The following is a 15982-nucleotide window of genomic DNA, read 5'->3' as shown; positions in this document are numbered from 1 at the left end:
TTGTGTATGAATGAAGTCTATGGTCTAAGGTGAATGTCTATGTAGGGTTAGCTCCTGCACGTGCTCACTGCTGTGGTGTATTAGAAGAGCCGGCGATAATACGCGATAATATTCCGAAAATTAACGGCATGAGTCTGTTTAGAAAGATATAATACATATGAAGTTGGTGGCTTTTGATTGGACAGTGCTATAGATGTTCCTAGCAACTAAGAAACTAGTTTATAGCACGAACAACTTAACAGACAAACTGTGTTATGTTTATGGATTTAGAAATGCCCCACTTCTTTTGTCAATTTATTCCATCCAAGTATTTTTTTTCTTTATTCTGGAGCTGTTTCAAAATGACCGTAGTTGTGGGATTCATTCATCTTAAATAGCCTTAACTTCAGTCTTTTAGTTTTGTATAAAAGCAATAAAAATACAAAGCTGGTGCTGCCGTACAATGCATCTGCAGCCGATGTACAAATTGTCAGGTCCAGTGCAGTTCTGATTCTCCAACAGCGTCAAGCACGGTGCTCAGCATGCTTTCTCTTCTTCCTCCCGCTATTATGTCTCCGAGAAGGTGACAAATAGTAGCCAGACATGTTCACACCCTTTTCCCCCTAGCCCTCCCCGTGTTACCTCTTATTAGGGAATCGGCGGAGGAACTGATCAAACACGAATCCTGCCTCTCTCATCATTACTTGCAGGTATAACATCGTCATAACTCAGACAGCAGCCACTCAGGAGCAGAGGGTTGGATATAGATAGATAGATAGATAGATAGATAGATAGATAGATAGATAGATAGATAGATAGATAGATAGATAGATAGATAGATAGATAGATAGATAGAGAGAGAGAGAGAGAGAGAGAGAGAGAGAGAGAGAGAGAGAGAGCTCATAAAGCGACCAGAACTGATTTTCAAACTGTATATATGCTTTCAAAAAAGGCGCTAATAACAGCCCACCACTTGATGCAAATCAACATTAATTAGCTGAAAAGACACTTGGGCAATAGATACAGCATGACAGAATAGCTCGTTATCACACTGATTTTCAGAGAAACGTCAGCGGGCCAATTGTCACCGTGACATAATAAATAGTTGTCAGGAGCCCCGTCCTCACTTCCTGCCAGACAGGTGCCAGAAATACTTAATAAGCATGTGTCAGTGTTAATGATCATATGTGAGACAATATAATCTGGAGCCATTACTCACAAGTGTGTGTGTGTGTGTGTGCTACAGGACAACGCACCCTCAGAGCTGCCTGTGATGGAAGTGGCGCTCATAAATAAAGCAGCATTCATCAGGATAAAGACATTGTCATTAATCAAGGACGCGACTGGCTTTATTTTGATTGTGATCTGACTGACTTGGGAAATTATACCTGAAGGCCAAAAAAAAGAGTGGCAGTAAATAAGATTTCTGCCTTCAAAGTGTGTTTGCGCTGTGAGACACGTACGCCAACCATTTGGAGTTTTAGTGACTAAAGACGACCTGTGCTTAAATTCTCACACTGCCAGAGATTTAGGACAAATTCTGACTGCTGCGGGCCGGTTGTTAGCGTAGTGGGTTAAGTGGCAGCCCCGCGTGTGGAGGCTATAGTCCTCGCTGCAGATGGCCCCGGTTCGAATCCCGCATCGGACGGCTAATTTACTGCGTGTCACTCCCCCTCTCTCTGCCCCCTGCTTCCTGTCTGTCTTTGGCTGTACTGTCAATAACGTCTACTGTACAAAGCAACAAACAGAATATGACAAAATACACTGACCTGCGTGACGTTACATAAGCACCACTTCTGAATACAGTTTACAGTTCTTATAATTTCATGCTATAATTCATCGTCGTGGTTTGTTTTTAAGAACACTTAACATTTATGATGGGTTCTTCTTCAAAACAACTTATCCACAAGTATAAAGAGATTGTAATGCCTTTGATTACAATCTGTGATGTGTGATCTGTGAATTCTGTGTCATTCTCAGTTATAACATCTCTCTGTTTCTGTCACAGTTTTGCAATTAAATCTTTTTCTAGACTAGTAGACTAGCGAGTAAATGAAACACACTGTGACAGCTGTTGTTTACATATACAGAGTAACGCAGCTTTAAACCTGTTTACCTGACTGTTTGATATCCTGTGACTGAGTCTACTGTGAAATCAATCATCACCACTGGCTACTTGCGACACATGTAAAGAAAATATCTCCTTTTTTCTACATTTTGAAATCGAATATTTCCACAGAGCTCTTTGAGTCTGCAGCTGAGCAGCTGATAAAAACCAGAACAGAGCATGCTTGTTGAGCTGGCTATGACGTGCAGCCATCTGTCTCTATCGCAGCCCCTGAGGGCAAAATGCCAAAAAAGAAAGTATACAAACTTAAAAGTAGGATGTTGAGTAATAAATCCATACCTCATGCCCTCTGTGGACTTATTCTGATAATTGCAATGGAGCTGCGGTGTGCCCAGCATTGCTTCTGTGAAAACGGCCAGGAAGCCCAAGGTCTCCACGAACAACGCAGAGTCCAGGAGGAGGTAGGTGATGTAGGCCGCCACCAGCGTGAAGGCCAGCACGCACTGCAAGTAGTCCACGAAGTGACTCCACGACCAGAAGTGGTTCCAGTCGAAGTCTAAAAAAGGTGCACAACACAGGGAAACCAAAAGTGAGTCCACAGAAATGAATATTTTTTTAACAAATAGCTGCTAAAGAGAAGAGTCCTGAACCAGTGACAGAAACATCACTTAAAGGTTTATGTGCACTGATGCTGTAAAAAAAAAAAAAGTAAACAGTAAAGCAAAGCGGATCTAAAAAAAAAGAGACAAGCAATCACTTTTTTAGTCACATCACATTGAAAATTCATTCTGAAATTTTGAGGATAAACAAACAAAGTGGATGCAAATGGATGAAGTCACCCGGATTATCTCAGCTTAGATTTGGAGACAAAAAAAAATAAATAAATAAATTTAACAGCTTCACTGCAAATTCGCAGTGTGGCGATTTAAAGACATGAATATTTACATAAGCACGGAGGATCAAATGACGGGTTTGGTTGCATCATGAGAAACGTAGGATCAAATGGTTTTTCATGCTCGGCAAATATTGGAACTAAAAGTCAGATCTTGCCCCCCTACTGCTTCAATTTCGACTTTTCTGATTTAATCTGTCTCTCGTGCATGCTCGAACTTCTTGAAAGCGCAATACTGAATCGTTTCAAGCTCTTCTTCAAAGCCTCACAAGTATACTCCGTTGAAATGTATTAAAATAGAGAAAAGGTCCATTATCTATGGGGAAGGGATGTGGCTCCATGATGACAAAAATTATATTAAAAATATTCAGAAAAGGTCATCCAGTCTGACAGTATATATATATAAAAAACATAAATTATGGTTTTCCCGCTCACATCACTTCTTGTCTAGTTAATAAAACGATGAAAAAAAAAATCTTTTATTACATTTTTAAACTAACTGCACACTTGAGCTGTGAGTTTTCACACGTCTCCCACTATCCTGTTCTCGTATTTTAAAAAAAACTACTATGTCACTGCCACAAATAGGCCTATGTACGATTTGGACTCATTCAGATTCTCGTACCCCTACTCAAAAAACAAAAAACAGAAGCTTTTAATTCAGGGTCACGCTTTGTGAGAAAGAGTGAAGGTGGTGAAAAGTCCTGAGGGAGGCTGACAGGTTATAGTATTTTCCAGGCGGTAGTAATGGACTGGGTGGAAATCTGGACACTGATGAATGATTTAAACCTTGTTTTCCATCCTAACACCTCACGTGTGCGTTCTTTCTCCAAGGAAATGATTAGATAACGATTCTGAGCACAACAACACTGGCTTTCTGTAACAAACAGCAAAGCCAATACTAATCATACTGTGATCATATTCTCAAGGCTGCAAAGTGTCAAGGCACTGATGAGAGAAACAGGTACAATAAGCAACACAAGACCTCTCCAATTTCTTATTAACATATGTTTTCATACAGGCTAAGGGGGAAAAAAAAACAGATATGTGACTGCTTGTTTAACGCGTACACACATTGAAAGAACACCACTGAACACGCTAAACTTACTAAACCTGCTATTTCTCAAGACATGATGTAATCAGAAGTGAATGGATAGGAGTGTTTTTGACATTTGAGTTCATGATTTAATAAAATATTTTTTCATTAGAGAATTAATGGTGACCGATTCTGACATTTAGATGGCATTTCTACATGAATGCGCATGGCAGCCGTGAATGCGTGCGAGGTAACCTGGCTTTGCAATATTGAGCCAATCCAATTGTTCCTTTCTCACAGACAGGTATAAACAAATCCCATAAATGTAACCAAATAAATCTCAAAGGAGCAATTAAAACCAGGTCAGAGCCTTCTGTAAACCCACCGCACACTCCATACACCAAGACTCACCATGGAAAAAACCTTAGAACTATGTAGGACGGCAACACAATGCGAACAAAAGACAAGCTGTTCTCAAAAAAGGTACAACAGGGCATGTATTTCTGTTCAGAGAATAATCAACACTAAGAATATCCTTTGAGAACTGTTATGTGTGCTGTAAAGCAGTGTGTTATCCTGTAGGTGTTGTGGCTGCAGATGCCTGGTGTGGCTGTTGGAGTCGTGCTGGCAGCAGAGCCAGAGGACTGTGAATCTGGGCCAACTAGCACCAGGCTGACGCTGCCTGATAACAACCAAACACAGAGGGGGGAAGCAATAAGGGGCCAAAGAGAAGTGTTCATCAACAACTTGGCTGCTAAAGGCACGCACAGCATCAAATTAAACTCAAAAGCGAACTCATGATATGGCCCTAAGTGATGATTCGACTAGGCCCCGGCCATAAAAGATGCACACAATACATTTGGCATCATTTACAGTGTTACATACCGTTAGCCAGCTAGATAACAATGTCAGACGTGTTTAAAAAAATAGCTTTAACACATTTATTCAACAGTGTAAAAGTTCCTTAAAAAGCCTCCAACATAGAGCGAACGTAGAGTGAATACTCAAACTGTCAGGTGGCCAAAACATGATATCTAACGCTAATGTTAATTCTGGTGTAATGTATAAAAGTTTTAGATTATATTTTCTGGGATAAAAGTTGGATAGTAAGTATATTTTTCCCTTTGGGATGCAGAACAATTAAGTTTTAATGAGTCTGTTCTTCCATTTTTTTGTAAATGTAAGAGATTTTACCCACACCTGTTGAAAAATGACCTTCTGTAAGCTCAAAACCTTTTTCTCCGCTCTCTGTCAGGGAGTTCGATAATACATGAAATTTCCTCTGTGGTGAAATTAATCTTTTTTTTTTTTTTTCCTCCATCTTTGAACTTAATTTGGTGGTAGGAGAGGAGCAGAACACCATTCTTATGAGAACCCGTGGCTCGGGCAAAAAAGGTTGTGATTAAGATGTGCGTTTCAATTACATGTGCCGTCCTTGTCTCAGCCCCCTGATTTAGTAATTATGTTCCTTCGTGCCAGTGCTGTAGTGTCATCTCTTAATCTTCTGTGAGCAGACTTTAAAGATGCACACAAATCTGCTTTCTGGCCAGCAGCCACTGTAAATGTGTCTTGTAGGCAGATCAGTGTCACACCATTTCAGACTGACCACTATGGGATGTTTATTGCTACCTTTAGCCATACACCCTCTCTTGCTGTGCCACTTGTGTACCCCCTCAGGCATTCTCCTCCTCTTTAATCCCTGTGCTGTGTGACAGCCACAGTAGCACTGCGGTAGGAATAGACAGGAGCTGCATACAATAGGCTTCCCTGTGGTGGCCAATGGTGCACAGCTTGGTTTGAAGAGTTGTGGTACATGTGTAGGAAGTCAGAGGGTCAGAGTTAGAGATTTCAATCACTTGTTTGGCAACTGTTTCCTGCCAGCTTCAGTTAGGCCATGGGAAAGTCTATGGGGGTAGTTGAAATAATGATTCGCTGTCACTCAAAAGTACCCATAAGAGAAGCAGGAACATTATTGTGAGGGACAGAGTATAACAGCTTGGAAAATTGAACCTCAGATTTCAGCTAGCTTCATTTTCTGAATTTTAGACAGGAAGCTATTTTACAATGACTAATAGGCTTTCACTGGCAGTCCAAAAAAAAAAAAGCAGCAATTTAATTCTGACTGCCACATAGACTGCATGCATCTACGTCTCTTCTATGAAAGAACTGAGGCTAAAAGTTCGGCCTCTACCTGCCCCTAGGGAGGAGATAACTGCACCTACAGGACAAAGTGATTTATTCTAGGCTGACAAACTCAATGAATCTATAGGAAGAGTACAAACTCCTATGGGACCAGAATGAACAATGAACCAAAACCAAGTATAAGAAATCTGTTGTACTGCCATGTACCTCTGTAACATTGTTATCTCCTTGCTGTGTGGGATCAGTCATTGTGACACATTCAAGATAACTGCAGATTTTATGATGTTTTGAGCAAGCCACAACCAGTGCCGAGGAAGTACATTTGACTTTATGTGGTAAAGGGCGACAAATGGGAATATATTTTCCAATTTGTGGATGCCATTCCAAATAAATGAATTTAAATTATCTTCAAAGTGTAGTCAGTCATTCAGATAAGCTTTCCATGGATGAACATTCCACCACAAAAGTTTTGGTATTTTGTTGCAAACGAGATAAATCTACCTCACTGGCTTCTTGGCAATTGCGGAAAAAGTAATTTAAAAACTTATCATGGAGGGGGATCTGCAACAGTCAAGACAGGGAGATGAGTACATCGTCCACATGCAAATACAGGAGGTATAAACTGTTGTCAGAGAATAGCTGAGTGTTTTCTTATCAGAAAATGCAGCTTGAACTATGGCCTTATTTTATGACTTACTGGGATGATGAGGATCACCATTTAAGTAAAAGTCCTGCAGGTTGCGAACAATAAATGCCGCTACTCTTGGAGGCTGAATGCGAAACGCAAGACATTACAAACATACTGCTTTTATTCAGCATTAAACTCACTGACATATTTGACTTTATAAGTTGACAAGAGCCCAAACGAACACCTCTATAGCTGTTGGTTTTTGAGACTGACCACTTGTCACCACTTGCATTTCGGCCAATATGTTCCACCTCTTCTGCTTTCCACGCCAACTGTTTATCTACATGCAATCAATGATCAAACATAACTGGTCAATCCTCGGACTATAAATGGAAACCAGAATGCTTCCGACTCCAAAGTTTGCAGATATCTGTTTCTAAAGATTACTTTGAACCGTTCTCGAAAACCTTTTTGTGAAAAAGGTTATCTTTTTTTGAGCTCAGTGGTGACCACCATTTTTTTTAATTAGCGCCAATTCTTCCCCATTCATTCACTCACTCACAAGCTTCAGAAAATCCTTATGTGAAGAATTTTACGCCTGAAACTAAACCAACCAACTACAAGTTGAATCGTGGCTCCTGCACAGCCCTCTACACCCACATATTATGTGGGCCCCACCTTGTGTATTTGGACTGAGACTGGACAACTGGCTCTCAAAACACCTTTTTCTTCAGCTAGTTAAAGAAACTGGTGGGGCCCACGGCTTAGAGGGATGCACCTATTCATAGAAGATGGAGATACGGTAAGTAACGTTCTACTTCGTATGGACTTCTTCTTCTCCCCACAAGCACAAACACACCTACTTCATGAGAAATCAATAACCTGTCCATAACTTGCAAACGCATCACAGTATATTATGTGCACAGACAGCAGAGACACCATGAGGGAATGAAACTTGAAAACCTACCGTGAGATTCAGAGATACGCACTGAACAGTCCAGCATAGAGCAAGGTAGGCGAGAAAACGGCTCTCCGTGCACCCCCCCAAAAAAAAAAATCAGTCTGATAAATTACGTTAGTTACAATTATCAAATCAAACATCTGAAGATATGAGTGGGTATTCGCTCCATCACTTCAAAAACAAATATGACTGAGACCACTGCAAAAAATTGCAGATGAATATTTAATACCCAGGAATTTACATTACAGACACTACCGCTACTAGGTTTCAACCCAGTCATGTTTCCCTTCAATCAAAAATGTTTTTCTCTGTGTCCCTTCCCAGACTCCCATTCACATTTATGGCTGAAAATATCAAAAACTAATTTTAAAGATTAAACTGAGCTGAAAATGGATGTGGCTGTGACAGACAGAGCTGCTGCCTTTCAGGAACAAACAGGCGAGCTCGGGGAGTCTGAAATCACAGAAGGCCTGAAGTTTGCATACAGATTACCCATCATGGAGCAGAGCCATGTTTGGTGGCTTGCTTGTTGACACAAATTTATATGCGGCTGGAGATTTTTCAAAATCCAATCAGGCTTTTCCCTCTTTCAGGTCTTCAAAAGTGAAACTTAAAAATAGTTGAACTGTCCAAACTGTTGCTGTCAGAACTTTTTCCATACGACTTTTTCCCCTTCCAAACCCTTTTACCTGCACCTGAGTGATCACCAGCATTTCGGATTCTGACACAGTCAAGTGATCTGATCTTTTAATCTCCTTAAAAGGATTGCAGCAAGCAGTCTTCCATATAAATCACATTGAGCTGCTATCACACCATGATTTTTTCTGTCTGAAAGGCAAAACTACAAAGCCTTTAACAAAAAGGACATGCTGTACAGCACACATGTGGCCAGTTTTGTGATTGCGGCACCACAGGCTTCAGATCTTTGTATGCTCTCAGTTTCATGACATTATCTCAGTGAATTACACAAGTACAAGTATGTCTCCACATATAATGTTCACAGCATGTCTAGGTTCATGTCTGTAATAATAATACAGCCTCTTTTGGGCATCCTGGGAAGTTCTATTAAAAGTCACAGCCACAATGTGTTTTTCTTTCCGAGAACAAATGTCCAGCTGTTTGATGGAACCGCCTGGTGAGATAATAACACTGTGCTGCTATGAGAACAAATATGTACTGTGATGAAGGCTTAGAGCAAATGAAGGGAACAAATGGAGAAATGTACAGGTTGAGAGTTTGTCTTGCTGACTAAACACTCAAAGAAAAAGCTACAATGTGAAGCTGTTCCACCTGATGGATGCACACCAGTTTGGTGCTATATGTTATACTGTTAGCTGTCTATCACCCATGACTGTGACCACAGTTGCTCCAGGCCTCTAAGTGTCTAACCACTCTACAGCTCAGCATTACTTTTTCATTTCTCCCTCCACCTGAGTGCTTTAACGCTTCTATCGATAGAAGTTACAACATGCTTACGCCTGATATCTCCACTAGAAGATCAATGAGCGGGCGTAGACCAACAAAGCCCATGATCAAAGAACATGGCTTTCTGTCGGCCCTAATGCCTCTTGGCAGCACTCACTGATCGATGACCGTTCATGGAGGCTCGAGCCCCTGGCGCTGAAAAGCCAGCTTCTACAGCTGATGCCAGATGACAGAGGCAGACAGGATGAACCACAGGAAGTGACAAAGTTGGTGAAAACTGGTTCTGCTTCTTAAAATGATTGAAAACATCCAACTAAATAGCATCAAATAGCCACAAATAGCCATCTTTTGTGCATTAGTCAGTCCTAAGAGAATCTTTCATACACTCACATCTAACAAATATTGTTTTCTACTGCCATCTAGTGTCCACATGAGGAACAACAGCCCCCTTCTTCACTGATTGTGTGACCTAATTCCACAGTGCTTAGTTACTGTAAACAGTGAGCACCGTATACTGATCCCTTAAGTGCTTTTTAGAATGTAAGATATCAATAACCTTGACAGTTTTACTCAAACATGGTGCAAACAAAGTTGTGTTCCTTTGATTTAATGTGACACTTGTGTTTTTTGCTGGTCAACTGACAAAGCTTCTTAAGTGAGTGCCACAACACTCAACTTATGAGCTGCATCAAGCCAAAAGTGAAAAAAGTGAATATGATGATGGCTGAATCCGATCCAGCTGTTTCAGTTTCAGGATTCCTAAAACAGCTGAGCACTGTAGTTTTTAGTAAACGTTACTAAAACATTTGTTAAGGATTTTCAGCTGCAGATTAATAAACACTGTTTTATGTTTACAGCAGGACGATGTCTGTAGGACTGACTTAAGATAAACTTCAGTGTGTGTTCATTGTAATGAAGGAACATGTCACACAGTGTGTGACCTATTGATGTGTTTTTTTTTTATAGACCTCTTCGGAGCAGATAGAGAGAGATCAGATTTTGGATACATAGACTTGCTAGTATGATCAATTCATTGTTGGTGTCGTTATTTTCATTCCACTTCTTGATAGTTGCAGAATATCACCAACAATATTCTTTCATAGCAACCAGATCATGTTTAAACCGCATTATCCTCTCAGGAAGCTTGAAATCATGCAAGATGTCTAGAGTTAAAAATTATACCGACAAATCTTTTCGACAAGATCAAACTACTGATGGAAAACAAAGACAACATCTGCCACACACACAAACACACAGAATAAAGACTGAAATCAACTTGTGTGTGAGGTAGACACGGGCAGCTTCCTGTGTGACACACATGAAAAATGTGCATTGTGTTGAAACCAAGTGTAGTTCAAAGAATGATTTTCAAAAGCCGGTTAGAAGACAACATCAATTAAAAGTCATTAGCATTTGACTTTGCATAAATCAGCCATTAAGAAGATGCTTTACGTTTAGATTTCAGGGCAGGATTAAATCAGCATGCACCACTTTGAGGGTCATTAAACACACACATACAAAATAAAACACATTTGGTTTGAGAGCTAATATCAATCATTTCGAACAGCAAAAACAAAAGCATAAAGTTAGAACTACAAGATGTCAGTAAGTGGCTTCAAATCGTTTCCTCAACTAGTCTATGTGAGCCTTTGATTTCTTCTGTCATTTATATGAAATGACAAAATTTGAGCACAAATACTACATGCAAATCACATTCATACGGAGCCCCTAAGGGGACATGGGCAAAAAAAAATAAAAATACTCCTTCCGGAACAAAAACTTACTTGTCTTATTTTTCCCACGTCCCCTTAGGGCTCTGTACATCTTTAATGAAACTGGTTGTTCATTTATAGTGCGCGTGTCACATGCATTGAAAGCATCACAGCGGTGACTACAATGGACGGACAGTAAATACGTTTCATGAATCAGGCGTGGATGCAACGACAGGACTACATGCGGGTGAGATGGGCTCATGCTTCATCTAAAACATGTGGTAGGCGGTGTTAGTTAGTCATCCAGTTAGAGCTGGGTGGGCTGGAGGGAGAGCCACAGTGGGGCATCATGCAAGAGACACAGAGATGCAGATGAACTACAACTGATGTTTCATGGCAGACACAGTGAGTTCTGTACATACCCAGAAAGAGCCTCTTAGGGATTCTGATCTCCTCGTCCTTACTGTCTGTCGCTACAGACGAAAATAAATAAATTAAAAAAAAGGGAAAGAAAAAAAAAAGAGCTTGGTTTTCTTAAATTTTTCACCAAAGCTAAAAGGTCACCCATAAACGTGTCAGGTTACTGAACTTGGGCATGACTTTGTTTCGCTGTGTGACAGCTGGTCAGACTTTTCAGGCCATCGTGAGGTGAATTTCTGATTAGTTATATGACTGATTACAAAGTTTGTTCAAGTCTCCTTGGTATCTTCGCACCTTAAAAGGGATAGTTTGGGTTATCTGAAGCAGGGTTGTATGAGGTACTTATCCATAGTCGGCAGTAGATGGCCGTTAACATGACTCCAGTTTGAAGAAGCAGACATGAAAGCTAAGCAACACAATTTGAGATATCTACAAAGAGGCACACCTAACAAAAAGAAAATCTATATCAGTCTTAATATTTTCACCACTTTACCTTGCCATCAGACAGCCCCTTCTGACGGGAAACTGAAGTGTTTATATCGATCTATGCTCTTTTTAAAGCCAACAGAAACATGATTTCACCTCGCAGAACACAGGGATAAGTCCACCGCCGCCTCCATTTGTTAAGTTTGTTTGCGTTATTGTGCAACGGTGGTGTTTTAAACACGGTAATTCAGATCTGAGAATGTTAATTACTGCAGATCAAGGCGACACTAGAGCAGTAACTCCCATGTTCTGCAAGGTGAAAACAAGTGAGTAATTAAGTCTGGAGGCTTTGGAGAGTTTGTCTGGATTAAACAAACAAGATAGAACAGGACAGTTAGTGAGTTTTAGAGATGAAAGGTGAGGGTAGCTCTTGGCAAAAGAAATGTTTGAAGTATACTTCTCTAGATGTCAAACTATTGCTTTAAATTGAGCTTTCACAGAAGTCTTGAAATGTCTGACCGGGCCTGTGTCATTTTTCCACTCACAAAAATGTATGTCAACTGTAACTAGTTTGAACCAAATGGACACAACAACATATAAAGGAGTTCATAAGTCCATCTGGAAGCTGTCGCTGTCTGAGGAATTAAGTTTTCAGTGCTGGACAATCACTGTTTGTTAAGACGGCTGACTGGCCTATGGCTCCTCTTTGAATGGAAACTACTGTCATGTGTGCTGAAGCTTTTGATTAACTTACTCATCTCATTATCATCTGACACTGAGTCTAAAGACTTTAGGGCTCATTCTTCTCCCTGCTCCCGTCTCCTGTATTCAGACTTTAACACAGACGGGGAGGCAGAGCAGAAGTAGACACTATGCCTTGACATAAAACTCCAGAAGCATATGACACGCACATAACTTTTTTTTTTTTAAAAACCACAGAGGACTTCTCGGTCCGTTTATTGTAGAACAAAGGCTGGATATCAAATAACAGGATTCGATGTGTCAGCATGGAGGGAATACTCAGTAACTTAATGTGGCTGTTAGGAAAGATACACAAGTTCTGTTTCCAGGAACAGCGACAGCTTCAGTTTCAGTTAGATTTTACTGCGACTAGAGCTGCAACCATTAGTTGATTGATCTATTAAGTTAATCAACAACTATTTTGATTTGATCATTTTCTTTGGAAACTACTTGTTTGTGGACTAAACAAGACACTTTTGGGCATCATCTTGGGTTTTGAGAAACAGAATTATTTCACTATATTCTGACATTTTATGGACTAAACAACAAATTTATTAAATTGAGAAAAGGTCGAAAGATTAAACAATAATGTAAATAAAGGTTAGTTGCAGCCTCTTACTTTGAACTGTGTACTTTTTGAAAAATATATATATATCTTAGTTGGCACATGATCTGATTTGGATCAGTTATGTTTATCTAATTTGTAAATTAACAGAATAATAAAAGTGCCTATATATTCAAATCTAAATTGCTTTTAATGTTTAATGTCTAATGTGTTTTTAGTGCACTCTTATATTGTTTTGACGATTTAATGTTCTTCTCTGTAAAGTGTCTTTGAGTACCCTGAAAAGCACTTTTAAAATAAAATGTATTATTATATTATATTACATATATTCCCTACTAAACTTATTAAATTAACTAAATGTACTAAACTTATTATTAACTTAAGTATTAGATGTTTGATGATCAATATCAATAATTTTCCAATAAATTGGGCATCTATAAAAAGATTTTAGACAGGTGTCTTCTAATTGAAAATAGTAATATTCAAAAAAAAAAATTTTTTAATTTGTGTTAAGTGTGAAGCCAGAGAATTATTATAGTTTTGGATCATCCATTAACAAACATGTGCTCAATCCTCAGTTTAGTCAAGGGGCAAAGTTCACCTCTGAGCATAGTTTAGAGCACTTGTGCGAGTGTTGAAGCAGGTAATACTGGATTAATCAAACATTACCAGTTTAAGGAGCGGCCCTGAGGTCATTTACACTGGGAATTAAAGAAACCTGTTAACATTATACTCACACAAGGTCACATGCTCTAACCATTCACTCCCACACACTCGCTCTTTCAGGCACATGTCTTGATAACACACACAGTGTTGATGTAAACTGAGCTTTTATCTGCGCTGTCACAGAGGCCCAGCAAAAGGCTTTCTGACCTATGAAGGAGCGTCTTTTGGTGTTGAGTTCAGTGGCCATGCGGACGTTGGTGCACAGATTCAGCATGATGAGCATGGTGGCGATCATGATGATGCTCTGCCATAGCAGAAGCGTCTCGAAGTAGCGGCCAAATCTGATGGGGAGGAAAAAACGGACGAATGTGTGAACACACTATGCAACACGTAGCAGGCATGAAATAAGAGTCAAAGCATTGCCACCGGGGACTACACACATACTTGCTTTTCAAGTTCTCTGTACAGATGATTTATCTTGTTTGTTATGGCTTGGAACCAGAACAAGTTTGTGAATTTAGGTGTCAAAATCGGGTCAAAATGAGCAGCTCCAGGACTGTGGGGGTGTGACCACTGAAGGCACTGAAGCAAGCAGCCATTTTGAAGCCACTCAAACATGTCAAGACGAGTTGAGAAAATGACATGACTAGCTTTGAAACACTCTGAGCCAGATGAATTAATCGTCATCTCTTTGCTAAGGCTGCAGGGGTATGCTCAGGGTGGCCTCAGCGTGTCATCGAGCCACCCTTTAAGGACCGCCCCCAAAAAATCCTGGACTGAAAAACAGTTTTTTCACCAACTATTTCCCCACATATTTAATGTGTTTTGAAAGACGCAGAGTTTTAAGACGCAGCAGGTGTTATCCAGTCAACATGTGTCGTTGGGAAGGCGTGTTGTGTCAGCAAACAAATAAGGACTAAATTTAAAGTTATAACACATTTGAGGATGATTTCTTTGAAGCCGAATTTCACTGAACACCCCACTGATTCTTGTGACATCCTAAACCCAGGTTACATGAACATATATATTATGATTTAGAAGCAAAAGTGTTAAATTTACTGATTTTCAAAGGGAGTTTTGTACACCATACAACACAGGGGAACAAACATTACCTGAAGAGTATCCTTAGGATGTTTGCCACCAAGAGGACCAGGCACACATAGGTGGAGAAGCCCTCTGCATTCTGGGTCCGGCGGATGTCTCTGTATTGGGGTATGTAGGGTACAACACCACCAAACACCATGGCACCAGCAGCTATCCATGCCACCAGGCTGTTAAACACGGCCACAATCTGCTCAAACACCTCATCATCCATGGTGAGCAACAACCAGCAACCAGCAACTCAGGGAAGTGATGTTAGCCGGCTGTCACTGCTGCTGTTCCTCCTTTGACAAGCACAACAGGAGTAACACATCCGTGTTTGCCGTGCATAGTCCTGACACACACACACACACACAAAACAAAGAGGCAGCTGCAGCTACTGCCACGCCATCATAAGCCGAGCTGTGGATCAGAGACGACGGATGGTGGAGGAGGAGGAGGTGGTGGCGTTACTATGAACAAGAGACTAAACAGTGAGAAAGCATCTATATGTGAAGCTACAGCTACCTACTGACCCACAGTGAATCACTAAAGTCAGCGGTAGTTGCAGTGAAGCAGCAGCAGCAGCAGCAGGAGGAGGAGGAGGAGGAGGATGGTAATCTTCTTCCGTTTCCCTGGTTTTAGACTTCTTCTGTTGCCGGAAGAAGAAACTCCCAGCGGTTCCTGAAATATATATATATATTTTTTAAAGCTCTTAAAATCAGCAAGGAAACCGATATAACCACAGTTTTACCTCCACGCACTAACTGGCCCCTTACTCAGTTTGTGTTTCTGTCTTTTGCTCGAGCTTCCTCAATCGTCACGAGGTACAAAGATAACCGACTGAGTCAAGATAGTTCACACACCACAGGTCCGAGATTTTAGTTTTTTTGAACATGCAGCTCGACTCATTAGTTGATTGACTAGTTAGCATCTATTAAATTAACCAACAACTCATTTGATAATTTGATAAAGATAATACACTGCCAATTTGCTGTATATACTTTTGTACAATATATATTATTAAGTATAGTTTGGCCTTTATATTTTTATTCTTATGTTATCGTCACTGTGTGTGATGCTGCTGCTGCACTGTAATTTCCAATCTTGGGATGAATAAAGTCTATCTATCTATCTATCTATCTATCTATCTATCTATCTATCTATCTATCTATCTATCTATCTATCTTTAGTCTTCTGTGACATACAACTGAATATCTCTGGGTTGTGGACAAAACAAT

At 40.2% G+C, this 15982-nt stretch overlaps 1 protein-coding gene across 4 annotated transcripts in view; it reads right to left on the bottom strand.

The window, feature by feature from the left end:
• Positions 1-15632, bottom strand: part of slc66a2 (solute carrier family 66 member 2) — a 44483-nt gene extending 28851 nt beyond the window's left edge. The window contains exons 1-5 of one of the 4 annotated variants that reach the window (XM_010740973.3): positions 15521-15632; positions 14774-15425; positions 13869-14002; positions 11266-11316; positions 2387-2603 (exon numbers count right to left, since the gene is read on the bottom strand). In XM_010740973.3, coding sequence (XP_010739275.1) covers positions 2387-2603; positions 11266-11316; positions 13869-14002; positions 14774-14976 — 605 coding nt within the window. In that variant the 5' untranslated portion in view covers positions 14977-15425; positions 15521-15632. Of the gene's footprint in view, positions 1-2386; positions 2604-11265; positions 11317-13868; positions 14003-14773 lie in introns of all 4 variants that reach the window. The other 3 variants (XM_019259793.2, XM_019259792.2, XM_019259794.2) reach the window with 3 other exon arrangements.
• Between the last annotated feature and the right edge of the window lie 350 nt (positions 15633-15982).

This window comes from Larimichthys crocea, chromosome XIII (genome assembly GCF_000972845.2).
Source record: "Larimichthys crocea isolate SSNF chromosome XIII, L_crocea_2.0, whole genome shotgun sequence".
In the NCBI taxonomy this organism is placed as follows: Eukaryota; Metazoa; Chordata; class Actinopteri; family Sciaenidae; genus Larimichthys; species Larimichthys crocea.
The sequence above is the reverse complement of the archived record's forward strand: the minus strand, read 5'-3'. Positions and strand labels throughout refer to the sequence as shown.